This window comes from Bubalus kerabau, chromosome 11, assembly GCF_029407905.1.
Source record: "Bubalus kerabau isolate K-KA32 ecotype Philippines breed swamp buffalo chromosome 11, PCC_UOA_SB_1v2, whole genome shotgun sequence".
In the NCBI taxonomy this organism is placed as follows: domain Eukaryota; kingdom Metazoa; phylum Chordata; class Mammalia; order Artiodactyla; family Bovidae; genus Bubalus; species Bubalus kerabau.
Genome location: NC_073634.1, coordinates 97,705,034 through 97,729,240, shown reverse-complemented (window position 1 = coordinate 97,729,240; position 24,207 = coordinate 97,705,034). Strand labels below are relative to the sequence as shown.

Below are 24,207 nucleotides of genomic sequence, written 5' to 3'. Positions count from 1 at the left end.
CGACAGAGGATGAGATAGTTGGATGGCATCACCGACTTGATGGACACGAGTTTGAGTAAACTCCGGGAGTTGGTGATGGACAGGGAGGCGTGGTGTGCTGTGGTCCATGGGGTCGCAAAGAGTTGGACACGACTGAGTGACCGACTGAATGAGCATAACCAGGGTAAGCTGGGCGAACTTGCACATAAAGTTATCATAACCTACGGCTTTTGACACAACAACAAAAATCTTTTACTCCACTGCTGCAGTTTGAAAATAAGATGGGAGGAGCTTGAGCTCCCAGGAGAGATGCAGGTGGGTTTGAATCTTAGCTTTTCCATCACTGTCTGTTTCCAGGTTGGCAAATTTCTTTGCTATTCTGCCAGAAAATAAATTTACCTGACTTTCAAGGCTCAGTTCATGTGTAAGCGGGTAAGTGGTAATGTCAATATCAGATTACTCGTAGGATCACTGTGTATATGTAAAGCTTCTAGCACAAGACGCGACACACATAGGCGGCTTTGTCAGTCTCCTTCCACTTGTTGCTTAACCTCCTCCAGAGGGCAGATGACCATTGGTATATGGAAAATAAAATACAGGCTGAAACAGAAGAACTTAGATAAATCAATTAGGTACTTTAAATTATATACATAATTCTTAGGTTTAGGTCATCATTGGTAAACCTTTGACAGGAATGACTACTGTTACATTTAATATGGATTTAATAGTTTTCTGTATTCTTTTCATTTTCTGTATTAAGAATAAATATTGATTCTCTGATAAACTCAGTTCTTCTTTGTCCATTTGGTCTCACTGCTTTCCTATGAAGCTTAAACAAGAAGACATGTAGACTGTGAGGTTCTGAAGGGAGATTTAAGCTGATCCTATTCAAATCTGGTACAGTTGCTATGTTGCTCTCTTCCACCACAACCCCTCTCTCAGCTGCTAGGATCATTATTGAGGCTCCTCTTCCATCTCAGAGGTCTGACAGGCACCCAGTTGTGTGTCTTTCCCCTCCTGTGGAAATGGAGGGTCTTGAGATTATGGATAGTCTTATGATAGGCATGATGGCAATAGGATTGGCATGGGAGCTCAGGAGACTCAAGGAGCTCACTGAGAAGAGCTTCTGAATCCCCTGGGAATCTAGAAGATTTGGGAGTAGACAGAAAGGTTAGGAAGTGACATGCAAGTGGGTTGCAGAAGATTCAAACCTTCCTAGTGACTTCCAGTGCCCAAGAATCAAGTCCAGACTCCCTGACATGCCCTCTACTGCCCTGCATGATTTGGTCTCTGCCACTCTCTCCCTTACCTCCTCTGTTCCATCATGCCATGCTTATTTTATTTGTTTGAATATGGCAAGGGCTCTTACTCATGCTGTTGTTTATTTTTGCTGTTATTTATTTTCCTCTCCCTGTCCTTCTTGCAATCTTTGTGTGGTAAACACCTCAGTTCAGTTTAGCTGCTCGGTCGTGTCTGACTCTTTGTGACCCCAAGGACTAAAGCATGCCAGGCTTCCCTGTCCATCACCAAGTCCTAGAGTTTACTCAAACTCATGTCCATTGTGTTGGTAATGCCATCCAACCATCTCATCCTCTGTCGTCCCCTTCACCTCCCACCTTTGATCTTTTCCAGCATCAGGGTCTTTTCCAGTAAGTCGGTTCTTTGCATCAGGTGGCCAAAGTATTGGAGTTTCAGCTTCAGCATCAGTCCTTCCAATGAATATTCAGGACTGATTTCCTTTAGGATTGACAGGTTTGATCTCCTTGCAGTGCAAGGGACTCTCAAGAGTCTTCTCCAGCAGCACAGTTCAAAAGCATTGATTCTTTGGCGCTCAGCTTTCTTTATAGTTCAGCTCTCACATCCATACATGACTACTGGAAAAACCATAACTTTGACTAGATGGACTTTTTGGTAATGTCTCTGCTTTTTCATATGCAGTCTAGCTTTTCTAAACATCTGCTCATTCCTCAAGTCTCAGCTCAAAATGTTGCCTTTTGAGATGTCTTTCTTGACCCTTTCATCTAAATTCAAGCCCCTGTCATTTTGTCTTAGAAGCTGTGAAAGGACTGAAGAGAGTGTGCTGTCACAATTTCAATAGCGCATTAGCGTATTCCTTTGCATAACATCTGTCTTTCCAACTAGATTGAAAACTCCATGCAGACAGGATCATTAGCACGTTGTCTGGTACTAAATTATCTTACTTAGGGAAATATACCAGTTTTCTTATCTAGAGATGACTTTGAAATATTCTTGATTTCTGGGACTCTTGTTCTTTTTTTTGTTAGTTGACACTTAGGAAGGCTTCTTCAGAGTTATTTTGAAATTCAACAACCACAGCAAATATTTGAATCAAAGTCACATGAATGGATCCTGTACCCCAAGTACTGAAATTCTTTCTTGTTCTCATGGTGTGGAAGGGATTAGCAGACAGCAGTGTACTAGGACCTAGATGATGCATCTGAATTTTCAACATGTTGAGCTTGAAGTACCTATGGTACATGGGGAAGAAGTGTTCAAAAGAAAGCTGGAATGGGCATCTGGAGTGGAGAGGTAGTTTAGAAATGAAGATTTGAGTTTGAGTTATTTACACAGTGATGGTAAAGTAGACTATATTATTGGAGGAGGATACAGAGAGAGAAGGAGGAAGATAAATTCCTGGGAAACCCATAAAGGGAAAAGGAGTTGGAGAGCGGAGCAGAAATTGAGAAGTGAGAGAGTCAAGAAGAGGCTCTTCTGTATTCTACATCCAGTAGCACGTTGGGTGTACATATAACATGTGTGTGAGTGAGTGGCCTGGAGAGCACCAGAAAAAGCTTTTTTCTCTTTTAATATTGCTTTCTAAAATATTTTAAACTATGGAATCACATTACTGTACTGCAGAAATTAACATTGTAAATCAACTATACTTCAGTAAATTTATTTTTAAAAGTATTATAAACAAAATAACTCTCAAATTGAAGAGCTCTTAAGAATCCAGAGAGCATGAATCCATTTTTCTGTCAAGAAGACTCCTGTACCTTAATTGTAGTGGTGAACTGTTAATATAAGAAGAAATTGTTTCTCTGAAGAGTCCATGCCATGAAACAGTTGTGAATTCTGAGTGATGGAAATATGTTTTCTTTTTAATTCTTTGTACTTCTTTGTATTTTAAATCATTTTCCCAAAAGAGAGCATGTTTGTATGCAGTAGACATTTGGCCATTTAGCAATAATCATGTGTGAATTGCTGGATCACCAGACAACTAACATGATTGGGACCGTCATTTTACTTTTCAGGAATTTCTACATTTGAGTTTTGGAGTGTTGGTGAGTTTGCTTTGGTAGTACTTGACCAATACTTTGGTCAAGACCAGGTTTCTTGACATTCTAGATCAGAGGTTAGGGCTTTGTGACTTTTGAGCTAAGATGATTTTTACTTTTTTTGAAGAGTCGGTAAAGAGGGGAACCCAGAAAAATCTGTGACAGGGACTATAAGTGGCCCACAAAGCCTAAAATACTTACTACTAGACCCTTTATAGAAGAAGTTTGGTGTGCCCTTCTTTAGTTGGTAGTTGTACATGAAATAACCCAAAACTTTCTTAAGAAAACTTCAAATGATGACTGCAGTTTCAGAATTTCTTATGTGTCTTAAGTCTTTTCTTTTAAGTAGTGACTTAACTATAAAGTTATGAAAGCACATTTTCATTGATGATATGTGAATTTGCTTGAAGATTGCCTTGTGTGACTTGACAGTATGGTCAGAAGCCTTTTGTATTGTATGCTTCATCACATAATAGTTCTGGAAAATGTTTAAACCTATTTCAGTTGTGTTTAGGTTATCCCAGGCAGCCTCAGGTAAACATCAATGTGTTGGAGCAAGATATGTAACATGAAATAAAACATATATGGGGAATTGAATTATTTTCTTTATAGTTTTCTGGTGCTCTGAAGAGACATTTTCTAGTTGCAAAAGAGTAAAATCTTTTGAGTGTTAGGTTTTAGAAAACTATTTGAATTGTATACTTTTTATATCAATAGTGTTTCATATCACTTGCCTTCTGTCTTTGTAATGAGCTGTCATCGATCTGTTCTGCTCTGAGTATAAATTTTCCCAGTTCTTGAATCCTCCTGATATCGTTCCATCAGACTTTGCAAGTTGTGGAAAATAAAAGTTGATTGTGAAACAGTTCTGTAATTGGAGATGATGGTGTACTGAGGCCCTGTCTAATCAATTGCTAAATAATTCTCTCTCAAAAGTGGATATGATATTTACATTTTGATTTTCATATTCTACTCACAGTGTTGGTTGACAGTGTCTGACATCCCCTGCCACTGGATAAATAAAGCCTATTATTTCCTTTTCAACATTTTAAGTGATTACTCTCATACAAGAGCTAAGAAGCAGAAGGTTAGGTATATTATCAAACTATGATCCTGTCTACTTGAAGGAGCTGGGAACCTTGATTAATATGCCTTGTTAACTGATGATTTCAGTTCCATACTGGTAGTGCTAGAATAATTTGTATAAACCAAGCAGTACAGATTCCTTATTTTAGCACTAAAACTTACAAAGGCTTCTTTTAGCAGCCTTTAATTTTGTACTTGTGTATGTGACATAGCCTGTGGCTGTGATAGCTACTGTGAATCTCCAGTTGTTTGGGGATGAAAGGAGGAGGCAGCTGGAAACTCGGTAGCTACATCTAGCTGTCTACCTAGAGAAGGCCTTGATTTCAAGTGTATCTAAACAAGCTCGACTAATCCCAACTATCTAGGGGGATCCACTGTCAAAACAAGCAGCGTGGCCCTGAGGCAAACACAGCTATACAGAAATGAAGGCTGGGGCTTCCAATACTCCGATGACTGCATACTGGAGGCTTTTTTCCCCCCTGAAAGAGGGTAGGAGAAGTAGAATTTGCATAATGCCTTTTCATTGGAAACTTTTGGAAAGCTGACAGACCTCCAGCTTATAGATCTGTAGCCACAATACATAGTCTATAGGAGAATCCTTGAATGACCTAACCATATTGAAAGAAAATATAAAAGCGTCCAAGTATAGCCAAGTGAGAGGAAAAGAGGCTGATGCATTGTCTAACATCTGCTGTACTTCTCGTTAGTTTTGTTCTTTGCTATTCTGTGTGGACTTTGGAGAAGCCTAAGACAGCCTAACATGAATCCTATAATCTTCCTTCTGAATATTTATGTAGCGTGCCAGCTTCTAAGCTGTCCTTTGCGTTTTCCTACTTCCCCCTCATTTTCATGCTCTCAAATGAGGCCAACATTTCAAAAGCTAAATAAATGTTTGTGAATGTTTATAAAAGATTTGCATAAATTTGTCCTTGTCTGACAAAGATCACTTTTTTCTTATGCCAGTTCTGAAAAATTTTTTTTAAGGTTTTGGTGCTTGTCTTGACAACAAAGTCCTGCATCCCAGAACAATGATTGCTGATTAAGTGGGTATGCAATTGTGACTGAATAGGCTTTCAAGATACTGGGTAAAAAGGCCTATCATCTGAAGGCTGAATTATAGAATTTAGAAAATGTTATCAGAAGTACACATTTAAATCTATTTTTTTGCTACCATATCATTAAGCTAGACAAAGAGTTCTTACAAGTTAAAAGAAAAGTATAACCACCCATGGTTTTAAAAATTCTCCTGTATAAATTTTAATAATTAGAATGTTTAACTCAGAATATCACTTTTCTTTCCTATGGGTGAATGTATTTAAAAATAACTGTTAGGCCTTTAGGCACTTTTGGGGAACTGTAAAGCTACCAGTTGTATGTGTTAATATGGTCATCAGAATGGTGATCAGAAGAAATATACTAGGCAGTCCTTTAAGATACCTGGGTGCACAATCATACCTTGGAAAAACCTAAACTACGTGAAATATGTGCTAGGGCTTAATTATAGGACACACACACACAGAGCCCAGACACTTGTGCCGCCAGTGTGTTTGCTGAATTCATTTATCTTTTAAAATTAGAATGGATTTTATGGGGTGGCAGGGGATGTTGTGGGTAGAGGTGCTAATTTAGTTCAGAGATATTCGAAGATTGGCAGGAGAGAGAGGTAACAGCCAGTTCTGTTAGTCCTTTGGTTGTATTGGTTTAGAGGTTTAAGTTGTCATTAAGGCACAAACTAGAGCCACTTCTCTGACACAGTTTTTATCACATCTGCTAGGCTTGTGTCCCAAGAGGAGACGTGGAGAGCAGTGAATTCAGCATGGGCCCATTATCGACTGCTTTTTCTCGTGTTGTAAAAGGAGTGAGACCTCAGGGAGGCTTGGAGCCTCCTCCCGTGTAATGTCCAAGTCAGATTTGAAGGGCTGGTGGCAGGAAAGCTTTGGCCTTGGGGTGTGAATTCTAAGAAACAGAGGCACAATTAAGTTTAAAAAATTCAAGGACTTTGAGCTTGATAATGAAAGATTTTTTTCCTAGACTAATGTGAATAGAAAAGTTGCCCATCTGTGCACATTTTAGTGAGCATTTAAAATATTTAAAATCTGACAGTTTTTAATATGCTTACAAAATAGTATTTCTTTTAGTAGTTTGTTTTTTTTTTTTTTTTTTTTTTTTTTTTTTTTTTTGAGTAGTATCTTCCTGAGGGCAAGTTGCTTCAGTAAAATGATATTTGCACTTTCACTGTTGGGACTTTCTTCCTTTGGTACCTTCTGATTTATGTCCCCCACCAAAGTTCCCCCCAACCTTGCCCCTGCATTTTCCCCCAACCTTCCTTTCTTTTATATAAACTGATAACATAAATGTTCAGACAATAGGATTTGAAAGGTTTAGGGAAATTAACAAAGCAAAATATTATAGAGTAATACTGTTAAGTGTAAGGAATTGTATTACTGATACCTCTGAATGCTAATTGTGGAGATTCTAACCAAATCATTTGTTTGTTTTGGAAGTATTTGAAACAGTGTAAAAAAGATTATTAAACATTGACCTTGTAAATATAGCTCTCTCATTTTCAAACCTTTTGCTGTAAGGTTTAAAGTTAATAAAATTAAATCTGAGAATGTAGGATGTTACATAATATTGTAATTAGGGGACAACTTTGTTTTAAGTAATATTTAAAGAAAGGGAAAGATACAAAAGGATAAAGCGATTGTGTAGAATTTAAAATTTTTTTATAAGAGTATTTTTACTTTGGACTTAAAAGGTCACGAAGATTTAGATTTAGAATTAGTTCTAGAGGTGGCTCTTCTGTTGTATGCTTTCCACCGATTTACTTAATGCCCTTGATAATTTAGATATAAAGTATATATGATACATGATATAGAAAATGGTGAATTTCTATATATTATTATAATTTAATTTTTAATTACCGTATTAACTATGCATATTAGATATTACACAAGTTAGCATAGTGATAACATATGTATGGCTCAAAATTAACTAAAGTTTATAAAAAGTGAGCTGGGAGTAAGTATTGCCATAACCAAAGAAAAGAAGCAGACTCTGTATGTAGCATTTGAGCAGCGTTGTTAGAAATTTGACCCGGCTTTTATGTTTGGGTGTTGAAAGGCCTTTCTGTAAAATCCCTTATTCAAAGCTTTTTCTCACTGAAAAAAAAAAAATACAAAAATTTGGTTGTAACTGTAGTATGGATCTTGGGTTTAATTTGACATTTCTAGTGAAGGAGAAAAATTGTATTTCCTGTTTTCATATTTGGGAAATTTCTGATCAACCTCGTTAAACTTAGTGCTAATTAAGCTTCTAAGACCTTACCTTCTGTTTTACTCTCCTAATCATAAGCATTACAACCTCTGTTAGCTTTCACTTGGAGTCCCTGGTTTTAACTTGAAATGGCTTAAAGTAGAAATTTTGTTAGCTTTTTTATATGTTTGGATTTTGTGTGTGTTCTTTTTTTTTTAACTTTCAACTTGAGTTTTAAGATCATCAATCAAAGACTTTTCTTTCAAGTCAGTTGCACTGATCTCAATTGCAGGACTTAGAGGGTCAGCATTTCCCTCATGCTATTAAAAAAAAAAAAAATTAAACATAGAAACAGAGTATTTTAGAAATAGAGTATTTAGAAACAGTGAAACAGTATTTGGGCTCCACTGATCTACATCTACATTTTGAAATGAACAAATAAATTAGCTTTCAACCGATGTACTTAATGTCCTTGATAATTTAGACATAAAGCGTATATGATACATGATATAGAAAATGGTGAATTTCTATATATTATTATAATTTAATTTTTAATTACTGTATTAACTATGCATATTAGATATTACACAAGTTAACTCTCTACTGTCTCCCTGCTTCTTCCTCCACTCTTTTTTTGGACAAAGGTAAATTATTGACCACTATACCAGCAATCTACAAAGAGGCTGATTATAGCTTTACATATTTTAAAATTCAAGCCATCTCTTTGCTCTATTTAAATCTTTTCCTGCACACATTTTCTTTTTCCTTTTGAGCTGTCGAGAATGTGCCTCATTTCCCAACATTTTGTGACCCCACTGGATGTTATAATCAGCATGGTGGCATTTATTTTTTTGTCTTTCAGGTGGCATTTATTTGTGGAGTGTGTATGTCTGTGTTTGACTGTCAGTTGTTTTAATCTACTAAACACAACTAATTTTTGCTTATGGGTTTCAGTGAAGTAATGAAAACAAAGTATTTGACATCTGAACTGATGGGTGTTGCAGGATCTCATATACCCTCTCACTCCACACCCCAAATCCAGGGGGAATTGGTTTAGCCTTCTCATTATTAATAATCCTTGTTAACTAAATTAAATTTAGTCTTCAAACTTTTTTTGCCTCCAGATGGAATTCTATTATAGACAATATTATAAATGTAAAATTTTACCAGGTTTTTAAGGTAATATCTCAGTTTCAACAGAACATAATTGACTTTGTCCATATTGGAATAAGTTCCTTTGATGGACCCTCTGACTTTATGAGAATTCAAATTGGGTGAAGTGAATCCAAAGAAGACTGAACTAAATCTTGAGTTCATTTCTGATTTTCATTTGCAAGTAAATCCAGACTTAGGGTTGTTGATTTCATATTTTGATTCACATTCTGAGATTTGGTTTATCTCCTTGCGGGCAGAGCTTGTAGATGTTGCTTTTCTCCTGTGCTGTGTGATCTGCTGCTTAATATACACATAACTGAAAGGTTAGTGCAACTACCCACCCTCCACGCTTTCTCCCTGCCCCCTCTGCTGTTACTTCTTCCAACATGAAGTATTGCATATTGTGTTGGGAAGAAAAGCCCTTTTGGAAATTGCCTATTTCATAAATTGTCTGGTGACACAAAGGGGTTGAATGCTGTATTCTTGTCTCATTTATTTTGAAAACTTTGCTACTGAACTCACCTTAATCAATGAGCTCAGTGTTGTCTCCAATAAGTTATGTGTTGGATATATTGATTGGGAGGGATTTTAGAAAACCCGTCTGGGGTTTATAATGTCAGCAGTGTTTTGATTATGAAAAGAGTTGGAACCTGGGGACATGGAACCAGGTGGCGAATGTCCTAAAGCCAGTGGTGACATGGTGGACTGGTTCCCTCCTGGGATCTAGTTCATGCCCTGCACTTTAACTGTGGTGACTGGCTACTATAGATGCACTTTTTGCTCATTAAAATGTTAAAAAATCAAACTGTACATAAAAAGATTTGTGAAAATATAAACTTGGGAATTGATCTGGAGAGCTGGCACAGTCTTCCCCACCCCCTGCCTTAGCAATGAGGTCATTTACATTTCATCAGCTGTACTGCATCTCGAAGACCGATTTATGTGGCAGTTGAGGTTGTACTGAGGCTAGTTGTTTGAAAGAGCTTGGGTAGGCGAGAGACAGACAGAGATAGAGAGGAGGAAACAAGAAAATTGCCTTCCACAAAGAAAGTTCTCTAGCCAGAGACACAGGTTCTAGAGAGAAAAAGGGGTTGGTAACTGGCTAGTGACTGTTTTCCCAGTAAAGTTAATATTGAAAGACTGGGGGATACTGTCCTATAAGCATAATGCTCAAAATATGTTTAAATCAGGGATTTTAAAGTCCCCTTTCTCAGAGAGTGGTACTTTTCATATCAAACTAATTGTGTTTTTCTTTGGAATGAGAGGATCAGATAGTTAAATGTTTATATATAGGGGAGAACATTAGTATTAAGAAAATTGGTTTGTTTCATCAGTTTTTGTTTGTAGAAAACATTACTTGTTTTCCCCTTCTTCCTGTCCTCCCCAAACTGAGAAGTTAATTTTTCAGTTCTGATTGAGATAATGTGTGAATATGCCTAACATAGAGTAATGCTCATTTTTGTTTTCTTCTCTGACAGCACACCACCATGTTGTTTGACTTAAATTGGAATATCAAGCTCTTGTAATATCACAAACATGAAGAAACATATTGTAATGCACAAACATGTGCCTACATTTGCCTTTATTCCCTTCCCTCCTCCCCTCCTCCATCCCATTGCTTAATTAGACTTTACCACTGCTTTCTTGAGTAAAAAGGAAAACTCTTGGGAGGTGGGTTATACTCGGCCTACATTGGGTATTTTGATATTTGTTCTAATATTATCTGACAGACAAGTTCATGGTTGGTTATTACTCTTGACATTAGAAAGTGGTAAGTAGTTTCTATATTGTAGTAAGTAATAAGTTGGTCATATCAGATTTCTCTGACTCCGCTGTAGCCATGGGGGTCTTTTCTTTCAAAAAATCTTGAGGCCTTTTGGCAGCTCAACTCCAGCATAGAGCAGAGGAGTGTTTCTGCACCTGTAACTTTTGAAGGGTAAAGGATAAAATGTCTTTTTAGCTGATGTTGGCAATGAGTGAGCACAGGGGACTGAGTTTTAAAGAATGCTTGGTACCTAAACTAGAGTCAAGCAATGCTTTGTGGTATTTGAAACTTGATGTGAAAGGAATTTGTAAGGAATTTCATTTTGCATGTAAATCCTAAGAGCCTAGTTTGTGGGCGGTTATAATATATTTTATAATTAAAACTGCAGACATTAAAATGAATATTTTGTATAATCTCTTTGCCAGTATTGGCCTGATAATAACATTATGCATTGAGAAATTGCCATTGTTTTTCTGTTTCCCTGTTACCTATTGCAATTTATTTTAACATGAATTTTAAAACAATATATATAGACATACACACATACATATATAGTCTTTGACTATGCCACATTATGAAATTAACTAATGTATTAGTAATGCCCCCAGGATATGCTGAAGTATTCTTACTCACCATTTTTCACTTTTCTTTTCCTTTTCTGTTTCATGACGTGCCTTAACAGTGCTGTGATATACATCCAGTCCAAAATGATATTAAAAAGTAGGATATGCTCAATTGAATTATGTAGGCAGAACATGCTCTGGCAGAGGAAGTCAATGTGCTTTCTGCTTCATTGAGTGGGTTATTAGATTGATGTGGTTTATTTCTTGAATGATAGAACTGGTTTTAAAAATAAATGAAGCGAGAAGCATCAATTCAGTTAGCATTGATAATTCATTATTATTGGTTAGAAAAGTGCTACATTTGTAAACTGATCTTTAATTTATCACTTGGATTAGGATTTGCAATGGGCAGGTTTGTTTTAATTTGAACCAGCTTCTCAATGACTGAAAAATGTGTTCTTCATTTTGTCTTGAAGTTGGGATTTTAAATTGTTAAAAAGCAAATCAAATGCATGAAAGGAATACTTTTTCAAAATTTATAACATTGGTCTATGAACTTATGATAAGCACCAACTGTGGTCTGTCCAAGTTTGCTATTAAAATTAAGTCAAGTTAGAGAAAATTCTATGAAGGAAATAATAATTACTTGAGTTTGTTGCAGCGTATATATTCTCTATACGTGCAGTGTATCTATTAGGAAAAGTCGTATACCACTTTATATTGTGTCTCATATAGTATTCTTAATGTTAGAAGTTTCTCTTTTATGAATAACTCTTTGAAGGGTCTGGTTTTTCTTGTACCCTTTTGCATACTTTCCCGGAATAATGTTTGGTGTTATATACCTACATATTTGTAAAAAGAAATTTAAACTGGTAGTTTACTTTGGGTTTTTATTAATTGCAAGCAGGTAAGTGTGTACAATTTTGATAATTATATTTAATGATAAAGACTAAAAATACTGCACCCTTAAAATTTTTATATTTTGATTACAAAATAAATTCATGCCAGAAATGGTAACTTCTTTATAATGTAAATAAAGTTTTAAACTCTAAAAAAAAATGTAGTTGATAATGTTTGGGGACAATTATCTTCAAGTTGGTTCTCTGTTTTGCTTGTGATTTGGCCTATTGATGTTGAGAAGCGTTGTCTAATCCTGGCCCCCTCTGTTCCTAGGTAACAGGCAAAAATGGTGCCAGCAACAGCGGCCCTGCCAGGCCAAACCCATGTGGCTCAGTGTTATTCACTCTGATCCATATGGTCAGGCTGGAGATGGTCCCTGGAGGGGTGTTAACACTCAGCAACCCACCCGCCTCCCTCCCTTCAGAGCTTTCCTGCACGACTCCTGCTGCTTGCCCATGTGTGATTCTTGATTAATTTTTCATTTTTAATGAAGTTTGATCATGTTTATTATTTCTCATGATTGACTGCCTGGTACTCCTCCCATGTAATTGATAAAGCCCATATTTCTTCATCTGTCTCCTCTTTCTTTAGGGTAAAGTTGCTAGATTGTGTGCCGTGGTTAATGTTAGATTTATTGGTCCCATTAGATGTATAAATTATCTCTCTTTCTCTCCACAGGAAGTTCTACAGACTCTGACCAAGTTTTGTTTCCCCTTCTATGTGGACAGGTAGTATCAGATTTTCAAACTTTACTAGAAAGAAAAAGTGTCAATAAACTTGCTATGGAAAATAAAAACCATACCATTCTTAACATTCTGTCTGTTTAACCATGATTTAAAACACCTATGTTCCAAGGAGAGTTACAGTATTCGCCTTTCCTGGGGATTTTATTGATACCATCAAAAAGTTTAAAGCCTAGAGCTTTGCACTGGTTAGTTTGTATGATGTAGTTTATGTGACATTAATTTTTAAATTTTGGTTATCAGACTCAAACCATGATTAAGAATGGTTGGTATTTAATCCAGTTCTATTTAATTTTTATTGAAATATGAATGTATTTTACTTAACCAAGTAATATTGCCTGGTGAGTATTATATGGACTTTGTTTTAAATTTGTTAGACTTCAACTTTAAATCAACATAGGCCCAAATTGTTCAAAGGTATTCAGCTATTTAAAAGGCATGTTGCCAAATAGTGTCTTGAATTTTGTGTAGCTGGTTAAGCATAGTATCTCTGGGGAAATAAGCATTTTCAATAGATTGCTAAACTAAAAAATAAGTCATCTGAATATTTTCCTTAGTATTGCATTATGATTCACTGTCTCTTGAAGCAGTACAAATATGATAACTTGAAGATAATTAAAATAGTCTGAGGGACTACTTTAAAATAGTCTGAGGGACTGCTTTTGTTTTTAAATAAGCCAATAGCTTATTTATAAATGGCTTACTTTTAAAACAATTTTAGAAGTTTTTTTAACTAATAAAACTATAATTTACTAACAGTGTTAATAAAATGACAAAACAATTATCTTAATTTCAAGAAATGTCTATATATTTTTCTTTATAGTTTAAACATTATTTTTGCAGTCATTTATTTTTTCACATGATTGCTGCCTATTTGTAATGTTCTCTTCATGGAAAATTGAACTATGAAACTGTATAAATGTTATATATTAAAAATTCTACTTTTAGTGATAGAGGTTTTAGAAAATATCATTATAAATAATAAGTGCCATAATCTGTTCCAAGAAAGTTATACAGTGTGCCCATCTTCAGGAAGGTTCTGTTGTATATTTTAGTATACCCAGACAAGGCAGGCCTGAAAGAATTTAGTGATTTGGAGTGCACATGGGTAGTATTCTGCTTGGATCTTTTCTACACTTTGTAGTCGCAGTGTCCTGGTTTATTTGGCATAAACCTAAGAATGGTGTGAGATGGGAATTGGTAGCCAAAGGAGTCTAAAAGAGTACTAAAAAGCAAAGGAGTACTAAAAAGCAGCTCTGGAATGTTGCCAACCACTTATAATCACTGTTTTCTCTGGTTCTAACATGTTATTTTTTAAGCCAGTCAACCACTGTAGTCTTTCCAGACTCAGGCCTTTTAAAATCCTGGTAACCAGGGCTGTTTTAGTAGCAGGTTGATGCTCAAAACAGAATAGCCTTAATTTTAAGAGGGTCAGTCTTTGTAATGAGAGTCCTCTTGTCTTTTCTTTATCCTATTGCTTCTAAAAAAAGCAAGGAAATAGGGTTTTGTTTAGAGAGGTTTAATGCAAACTTCACATTTGTATGTATGAATTAGCGATGCATGAAATCTCCTCCAGTCGCTTATAAACTGTATTACAAATTATGGCAGGGACATATTTATACAGATTAATCAAGCTGAAATGTTTTAAAAATGTGGTGAGGTGTTTAACAAAGAAAAATAAGAATATATTTTTATATGACTCCTTGTTAGAGTGTGATCTGTTTTGGATAGGTATTCCTTACTTGACTTTATAAACTAATACTAGAAGAAATGTGCAAGGAGATTAAATCCCTCCAAATACACACACACCCCTTCCCTCTCTCTCTCACGCCACACACCCATCTTTACTTACCTACCTGTCTGAGTAATTACATTCTAGAATGGAAGAAAAGCAAAGTCCTTAGGTTTTAGTCCTTTAGGACTAAAAGCATAGTCCTAAAATTTGTTTTGTCACTAGTAATGTCTGATGGCTTTACTTTGTTAGAAAAACATCTTTCTTCTAAAATGCTTTTCTCCAAATTAGCCTCCTCTAATTGTGTTCCTCATTTTTTTTTTTTTTTTTTTTCACAAAAACATTTGGAACTGAAATGTCTCTTTATGGATATATTTTAATCTTTACTGTGTGCAATGGTTCTTTCTTAGATTGTATTGTTTTACCCACCCTGTAGGCATTGATAACTCTCATTGATACAAATAAATCACTTTATTTGGGGGACTGCATTTTTTCTTTTCTGTTGCCCCACTTCTACCTATGGCATACTTCAGTGCAGAGAAGATGATAATAATTAAGTTTAGGTAGGTAGGTTTAGTCGCTAAGTCGTGTCTGACTCTTGTGACTCCATGGACTGTAGCCCACCAGGCTCGTCTGTCCATGGGATTTTCCAGGCAAGAATACTGGAGTGGGTTGCCATTGCCTTCTCCAGGGGATCTTCCCAACCCAGGGATCAAACCCAGTCTTCTGCATTGCAGACAGACTCTTTACTGACTGAGCCAATTAAGTTTATTTACCAAAAAAAAAAAAAAAACAACTGAAGTTTTAATGTCACTGTTTTTTATTAGCTTGCAGTTAGCACAGTTGAATGGATATGTCCAGATTCCAAGACCCACGAAACCCCAGATGTACTTATGACATTGTTTGACTTAGAAAGTATGTTGGCATGAGAGATAAATAATGCTCCAGGTGATTAGTTTCAAAAAAGAAAGCTTCCTAATCTTTTCAGTATCTGTGCTTTTCTACCTCAAGGAACAGTAATACAACTTTCTGATATTTCTGGTATATATCAAGAGTGGGATTTTCACAGTCCTCATCAAATCATCCATTAACATTGACATCTTGCTGTCTCATCTGTTGTTTTAAGATTTTTCTTTCTGAAGCTAGGAGTTATGAAAAATAATAATGCTGGTAGCTCTTCAAAAGAAAGTGTTTTCTCATGTATTATCTCATTTTATCCTCCTATCATAAAAGATGAGAACAAGTGCTGTTTTCTTCACTGGAAGAAATCTGAGTTGTAGAGAAATTCTGACTTACCCAAGGATTGCTTAGGCTGTTAGCACAGTTTAGATGTCCATCTCCCAAAATGAGTACGTTTTTTTAGTAGACCACTTTGTGGGAAGACCAGTCACCAAATAGAGGGAGGGAAAGAAGAGAATTAGTATTTCAGTTCTTAAATGATTCTAGTCAATGTTCTGGACATTTTTACAGTAATACCTCATTTATTCTTCACAGCAACTCTAGGTGATAGATGGTGGTGGTATCTCTTTTTACAAAAGAACCAAGGAAGGTTCAGGATGTGTAGCATTACGTTGGGTGATATGGAAATGGTATCATACTCTTCACATGTTTCTCAGTCTAGTCCAGAAAGTTTTGTAAAGACAGTAAACAATGTCTATCTAAAAGGGTAGTGAGGTTGGGAAAGACAGAGAAGGTTAAAGAAAACATTGTATAGTGAGTGAGGCTTGTATTGAGACTGCGAGGACAGCAAGAAGGGGGTAAATGGGAGATCCCAACACTGAAGAGCAAAGTAGACAAGAAACTGAATGAGCCTAGAGATCTAGAGATCATTTGACCCAAGCAGGTGGAGCCTCCTGCTGAGGATACTGTGTGTGTCCGGAGAGCTTGGACTCTCGCAAGAAAGGGGGTCTTGAAAATGTGTGGGAATAAGACCACAGGACTTTAAAGCTGAAATTCATCTGACTCAAGCATCCCATTTTACAGAAGGGAAAGTAAGATCTGTAGAGGTGAAATGCCTTGTTTATATCACAACTATGTAATTACAGAGCTGGGGGAATAAAAAGCAGATAATCTTATTCCCAAGCCAAAGTCATGTCTCCCCTACACTATACTTGAGGCTCTTGATGGAAAGGAACAGTGAAGTGACAGTGCTGAGATCTTTGTATCACTCTCAAAAATTTTTATTATTATTTATGAAAGCAGTCTCTTAAAGATTTGAATACCACTTCATATTGCAGTGCTACTCACTTGCTCTCGATAGCTGGCAAGCTGCTTCAGTTGGTCAAAGCACTCAGGAGACTCATTGGATGATGGAAAAGCTATTCTTCTCCAAGTTTGTGCTTGTCTTCTTTCAGAACCATAAAACCAGCTACCATTCAGTTGTCCTATTAATTATACTAGTGCACACGAGTGACATGAGCATGAAGTGAAATGACAGTCTTTTCAAGGGCAGAGCCATCATTTAATGATTTAGGATGTTATCACAGGTGCAAATGTGGTTCTGATGCTATTTACCGTTTTCTTACGTATCTGTTATGTGCCATGAATTGTGTTGTGTTCTTTTCCTTCACTAAAGGCTTACACATCTAAATGTTGTCTTACAACTAAAGGCAACGTTGCCATTGTCATAAAGCCACATATGAGAAAACAGAGGCTCAGAGAGGTTCAGTAATGTGCCCAAGGTCCCACCATCGGTAAGTGGTAGAGCTGCTTTTGAAACCCACATTTGTATGACTTCCAGTTCCATCGTACTTGTTCTATATCATACTGCCACCATTAGATCCATCACACCACAAATTAAGCAAGCATTCTTAACATTTATTTCAAAAGCAAAATATATTTATTGTGAGAAGTAGAAAATTCAGATAACTGAAGAAAATTAAACCCATTTTTGTTCAGATAATTGAAAGATGAAACTGAGGCACATGATTAGTGCATTGGCATGTGTCTGCCCAGACCTTTCTTCTTGCTTCCACTTCTATACATTCACCCTGCTGTACTTTTCAAAACTGAATCCATTTGGCCACCTTCATCCCTTGTTTTCCATCCTTGGTTTAATCCCTTGGTTTAGTTTGAACTATTGATTAATCTATGCCCCGTGACCATTTTGTATAGCATTCGAGAACCACGAAGCAATTGGGCTTTAGTGGACAGGGCATCAGGGGTAGCAACTAGGAGACCTCAGTTATAGTTTTCATTCTGCCGTTGACTTGCTCTGTACTGTTAGACAAGTGACTTCTCCCACGAGCACCTTAGTTTCTTCGTGGATGAAATGAGGGAATTGAACTAGATCCCTGCTGTTCCTTCTAGTTTTGATACTTGTTCTGTTTTGATACTTTTTTGATTATCTAGTTATGATTCATTTTTACTTTGCCAGGCTCATATAGATGAGGGAGTGGAGGCATCTCTGTTGTTAAGAGTGAGTTTCTCGAGCAGATATTTGGCAGTGTGTTACCTACTCTTAATCTCCGGGCATTTTGGGTCAATGCCATTTTTGCCAATTGGATCTTTGCGCAGCTAATGTAAAAAACCCGAGTCTTAGGCAGATGAAAGGTGTGTTTATGGAAGGAAGCTTTGAGGTTCATATGACTAAAGGTTGGGAGATGTGGTAGTATGATAAAACTTGATTCCTGTCTGATGTTTCATATACATTGAGGGAAAGGAGAAGCAGCTGCAGTGGATGCTTTGGCAGTAGATGGCCCAATAAGTACTTGCTGGGAAGCTGTAATAAACAGGTTCGGTAAAATGTTTCAGTTCCATCTCTCAAATTTTATAAATTCATAACAATAATAATTACTTCCACTGTGTACCTATTAGATGCCAGTTACTTTGTATACATTATTTCTAATTTTTAAAACCACTTTGCAAAGTAAATATTTTTCCTATTTTAGAGATAAGGCTCAGAAAGGTGCCTATGCTCATCACATCAGTAGTAAGTGGTATATCTGGGATTCTAATCCAAAGTCCAAACCTTACTGTTTCATCTTCTTTCTCCTGCATCATAAGCCTCTGCCTGTATTCTGTATGGAATTATTCCTAACAGCTTAAAAACAGTCTGGTATTCCTCCATCCTAAAAATAATAGCCATTTTTGACTCTTCATGAAGTCTTTTGACTTCTGTGGTAGTTCAGATGGTAAAGTGTCTGCCTACAATGTGGGAGACGCAGGTTCAATCCCTGGGTCGGGAAGATCCTCTGGAGAAGGAAATGGCAACCCACTCCAGTATTCTTGCCTACAAAATCCCATGGACGGAGGAGCCTGGTGGGCTACAGTCCATTGGGTTGCAAAGAGTCGGACACGACTGAGCGAATTCACTTTCACTTTTTTGATTCTTCATGCCCATTCAGTTACTGCCTATTTCTCCTCTTTTTGGAAGAGTTACGTGCACTATTTAATTTATTGCTCTGCCTTCTTAAGCTTGTCTTCTGCTCTGACATTCAGCTAGAGCTTTTCTTATCAAGATTGTCTGAAGCCTCCATGTTGCTCAATTCGGTAGGTGTCTTTTATCTTGATGCCTGTGGATACAGTTGACCACTCCTTCCTGCTTGTTCTGCCTGGTGGTTCTTCTTTTCTTCCTTGCTGATCTCTACTCATCCTTTAAATGGGCTTCCCTGCTGGCTCAGATGGCAAAGAATCTGCCTGCAATGCAGGAGACCTGGGTTCCATCCCCGGGTTGGGAAGATCCCCTGAAGTAGGAAATGGCAACCTACTCCAGTATTCTTGCCTGCAGAATCCCCATGGACAGAAGAATCTGGTGGGCTACAGTCCATGGGGTCGCAAAGAGACACGACTGAACGACTGAGCACAGCACGGCACATCCTTTAAACTGGTGTTTCTCTGACTTAGTCCTGGTTTCTCTTGTATTTCTCTGAAACACCATCTTTGCGTGGATGCCTTTCTAATTAATAGCTCTAGCCCAAGCCTTGGAGAAGGCAATGGCACCCCACTCCAGTACTCTTGCCTGGAAAATCCCATGGACGGAGGAGGCTGGTAGGCTGCAGTCTGTGGGGTCACTGAGAGTCGGACACGACTGAGTGACTTCACTTTCACTTTTCATTTTCATGCACTGGAGAAGGAAATGGCAACCCACTCCAGTATTCTTGCCTGGAGAATCCCAGGGATGGGGGAGCCTGGTGGGCTGCCGTCTATGGGGTTGCACAGAGTCGGACATGACTGAAGTGACTTAGCAGCAGCAGCCCAAGCCTTTCCCCAGATTTCCTATGTAGTGTGTTCAGTTATGTACCCGACATTTCTATTTACAAGTTTCTTAGACTTAATATCACAAATAAAACTCTTGGAGCTCTTCCCAAGCATGTTAGTCTTTCCTACCATTAAATGGTAATATACTGCCTTTTTACTCTATCTCAGTTCATCTGCTGACTCCATCTATCCACCTGATCCATTTTCATTCTCAGTACAGGAGTTAAGCCACCATCTAGCCTCACCCGGACTTGCTCTAGCCTCCTGATTTCTCTCTTTCTGCTTCTGCCTTCTTCCAAACTTTTCCATCTAAGAGTCAGATAAAAATTATAGAACTGTAGACCAGACTGTTATTCTCTTGATTGAAATCACTGAATACCTTTCCATTGCCCTTACTAATCAATCAAACAGTCAATCTTAATTCTTTGCCATGATCTATGGAGTACTCTGCGTGATCTGGTGCTTGCTTTATCTAGCACCTTCTTAAATCACTTCCTCCTGCTCCCCTGTGCCTTAGATGTACTGAAGTCCTTTTTGTACCGTGAGCATGCCCAGCTGTTTCTAACCAAAGAAACAGCTTCTCTGTGAAGCTCTTTCTCTGCCTGAAACACCAAGTCCCCTGCTTCCGGAGTGAAGGGACTCCATCCCATCCTTTAGGTCGGTATTGTCATCGTTTTTGAGAAGCTGTCTCTGACCATATTATCTCAGTAGGGCTTTTCCCTTTTCTTCCATTTTCCTCTTTGTTCTTTCTTTGGTTTCATATAACACTATCACGAGCTATATGCTTTGTGTTTGTTTATGCTTCTCCATCGAGACAGGCAGCTCCACAGCGGGATGGATGTTATGTGTTCAGTACTTGTTCCAGTGCGCAGTGTACTTACTTGGTTTATAAGATATGTAGCTAAACTTATAAGTGTTGTTGTTGTTCAGTCGCTAAGTCATGACTGACTCTTTGCGACCCCATGAACTGTAGCGTGCCAGGCTTCCCTGTCCTTCACTATCTCCTGGAGTTTGCTCAAACTTATGTTCATTAAGTCAGTGATGCCATCCCACCATCTCACTTCAAACTTAAAAGTGAGGCTGATATAGGAAATCTGATTTCTGACTGGAAGATTGGAATCAAACTATCCATCCACGTGCTTCATACCATTCATACATTGAACCTATAAATAATTTGAAGATTAGGCAAAATGCTGCAGGAGGGGTCTTGAATGGCTGACAGGCATTTAAGAGGCAGCATGAAATTTAAAGTCTGTGGTTGAGATGGTTGTTGTTTTCTATTTTCTGTATTCACCTAGACAGCTAGGTGGAAAGCACAGCTAAGGGTGATACTGGCTCTGGTCTCTTGGGCTTAATTCTGGAAGTACTCAAATTTGATTTCTCTTGCTTAGTGGGAAGTATAGTTAGTCTGTTTGATGAGACAACTATCTGAATTCCTCACATACCTGAGTTCCTTAAACTAGTAACTTCTTGGGAGAGTTTTCCTTGTATTCGATGCAGTGTGGCAGAATGGAAAGGATTTTCAACCAGAATTGTGCGTGGGTTTTTCTTTTGGTCTTGGTTATTTTGAAAAGAAAAAAATCAAACCAAAACCACCATTACCACCACAATAAAACATCCTGAGCCTCAACTTCCCTATCTATGAAACAAGAGAGTTGGATGAGTTGGTTTCTAAGGTTCCCACTGCCTTTAATCATTATGAAATATGATTTTTATTAAAAAAGTATATGGATTCTGATCCTGGAGGTAATCACAAAAACTGCAGTCTTTAAGAAAGCCAATCCTTTCCCCACAGTCATTTTTATGGAGAAATAGTGAACACTGTTACAGACTACCTCAGCAAGTAGAGAGGGAATGATAAATTCCTTGAAGATTAAGACTCCTTTGAGTTAATCTGAACTCAATTTGAATGTTAATTTGAACTGTCCAAGGAAAAAATATTTTAGGATTTAATGATCTGGGGCTCTTAATGACTTGTACTTCATCCTGCTGGGAATTTAAAAAGTCAATCAACTGAGAATAGTAAGTGCCCCCCTTCTAAGTTGTGGCACCCCCAAAAGAATCTTTTTCACTTTAATGTAAGAATGAGCAACTTTCTTGGTCACCCAGAAGACTCCCCCTTGCTGAAAAGATGCGATAGAGAGGAAAGAAAGGCAGCCTTCCTATCTCCACTTTCAAATATTACAAAGCTGAGTCAAGAAGATTCTAAGATGAAATTTAGTTTTCATTGCAAGTAGCAACTTGTGTCTCTTCTATTAATTGTTCTTACTGTGGTCTAGCCTTTGTACCAGATACTCACTTATTCCCCAAATATGCTTTGAGTTGGATGATTGTTTTCAGGAGAAGAAACTGAGCTGCTCAGGAGGTTAAGTAACTTGCTAAACTAAGGCTCAGTTAGCAAGTGGTTGAGTTGGGATTTGAACCAAGCAAATGAGTAATGAACCTTTCTTAGAGCCTACAATGTAGCTGAAAGAGTTTTCAGCCTTTTTAAAGGTAGTGAACAGATAATAGAGAAGTTAAGGACACTCAGATCACAAACCAAGTTGTGTTCCTTCTGTGTCCTTTTCCTAGAAATCCTGGGTATTTTCTTTTCATCTAGTTGTATCAGTACCTTTCCTTCTAGGATTCTTCTTTTTAAAAATTCTAGAAGTGAAACCAAACCTTAGTTAAAATAATGAACAGTCATCTTTTATATGAATACATAATAGTACTTCATAAAAGCATGACCTTATCTGTAACTTAGAATCATCTTGACCTGTTGCTTTAAATAGTTTAATAATACAGGGTTTCCCCCTCCCCTGATGAGGCCCACTTTTTTCCCCCACTTTAATTATGTGAGCTAGAATTCTGTTTCTCACACATCTTCAGTTCTCAACCTTGTTAAAATTAATCATATAATCCCCCTTTAAAACATAGTATTAAGTCACCATAGTAACACTGTATCCAAGCTTTATAGATAAAACATAACAGCCATAAGAAGGTAGCATTTTGGTATCCCCTTGACAGCTCTATAACTTTTATAGGAATGTGTTCCTTTTTCTGGCTTACATAAGGTGGAGGGATAGCGTTACTTACTTACACCTGTTTTATTACCATCTTGCTTTTAAATTCCTACGTTGTTTTTGTTCACCTTCCTAGTTAAAAAAGATTTGGAACTCTCTTTGCTTTCTGAATTATTTTCTTCTAATCTCTAACCACTCTTTGAGGGAAGGAATTATTTCCTTAAATATGACCAGGTAGGGTCCACTGACCTTTTGTCCTGGAATACTTTGATAGTCTTTTAAAATTAAAATACTTTAATTTTCTTATGTGGCTTGTATAAGGGAATTTTAGAAAAGAACGCTATCCATATTCAAAGACTTAATTCATATGCTGTCAAAAACTCAGTCAGTCTGCCTTTGGAAAAGGCCTGGTGAACCATGATTTTTCATTTCTACTGACAATTTATAGCAAATTATAGGTGAGAGCATTAATTTGAATATTTTATCAATTTGAGTATGTTTTGTAAAATATATATATAAAATACAAGTTAATAAGTTCCTTTGAATAAGTCAGTGTCAAATTATAAAATATTTTGTTTGCATAAATTTGTATACTATAATTTGTAATATTTAACTATTGAAAAATTTTATTTTTGGCTGTGCTGGGTCTCCATTGCTTTGCGTGGGCTTTCTCTAGTTATGGGCAATGGGGGCTGTACTCTTCATTGTGGTGCGTAGGCTTCTCATTGGGGTGGTTTTGCTTGTTGTGGAGCTCAGGCCTGGTAATTGTAGATTATGGACTCAGTTGCTCCACAGCATGTGGAATCTTCCCAGATCAAGGATTGAACCTGTATCCCCTGCGTTGGCGGGCAGATTCCTATCCACTGTGCCACCAGGAAAGTATAAGATTTGATTTTTTAAAGAGGAATCCAAAGGCTAACTGGTAAACTGATTTTAAAAAGTGGATTTTAAAACATTTTGTAACTTTAAAAGAGTTTCTAGATTAATCTGACTTGTAATATGCTTCTTAATTTTTTGAAATGTTTTTAGTTTTTTGTGTGGTCTGCTGATTTTTGTGTTGATGCAGGAATTTTTAGTTTTTATCTTTAATGCTTTTCTGTAAAACTTTGTTTCCATTTCTCAGAAAATATCTTGCATTGATAAGACATTTGCTATTTCTGTCCTGTAAAATATAAAATATAGTCCTCATAAATTTGGAAATTATGAAAGGTACAGGAATTTAGGAAAGTAATAGCTAACCCTGCCCTCTTTTGAATTCTAGCTCCTCCCCTTAGTGGCTTTGTGAACTTGATTCAGTTATTTACTTATTAAGTTCTATAGTTTCCTTTTCTGTAAAATGGGAACATCCTTGAAGCTCCAGGGTTGTTGTGAAAGTAAATGAGATAGTATAATATCAAATGTCTAACTTTGTGGCTGGCATTTAAATTCTGCTGTTGCAGTCCCTGTTATTTTCTGAACTAGAGGAATAATCAGGTGAGCATCATTACCAGCAAACTGGCAGGGAAGACTTTGGTGTCAGATAGGCCTAG

At 37.1% G+C, this 24,207-nt stretch overlaps 1 protein-coding gene across 3 annotated transcripts in view; it reads left to right on the top strand.

The window, feature by feature from the left end:
- Window positions 1-24,207, top strand: part of DENND1A (DENN domain containing 1A) — a 520,884-nt gene that overhangs the window by 147,258 nt on the left and 349,419 nt on the right. For all 3 annotated transcript variants that reach the window (XM_055541097.1, XM_055541098.1, XM_055541100.1), the window contains exon 4: window positions 12,681-12,730. In XM_055541097.1, the coding sequence (XP_055397072.1) occupies window positions 12,681-12,730 (50 nt within the window). The remainder of the gene's footprint in view (window positions 1-12,680; window positions 12,731-24,207) is intronic.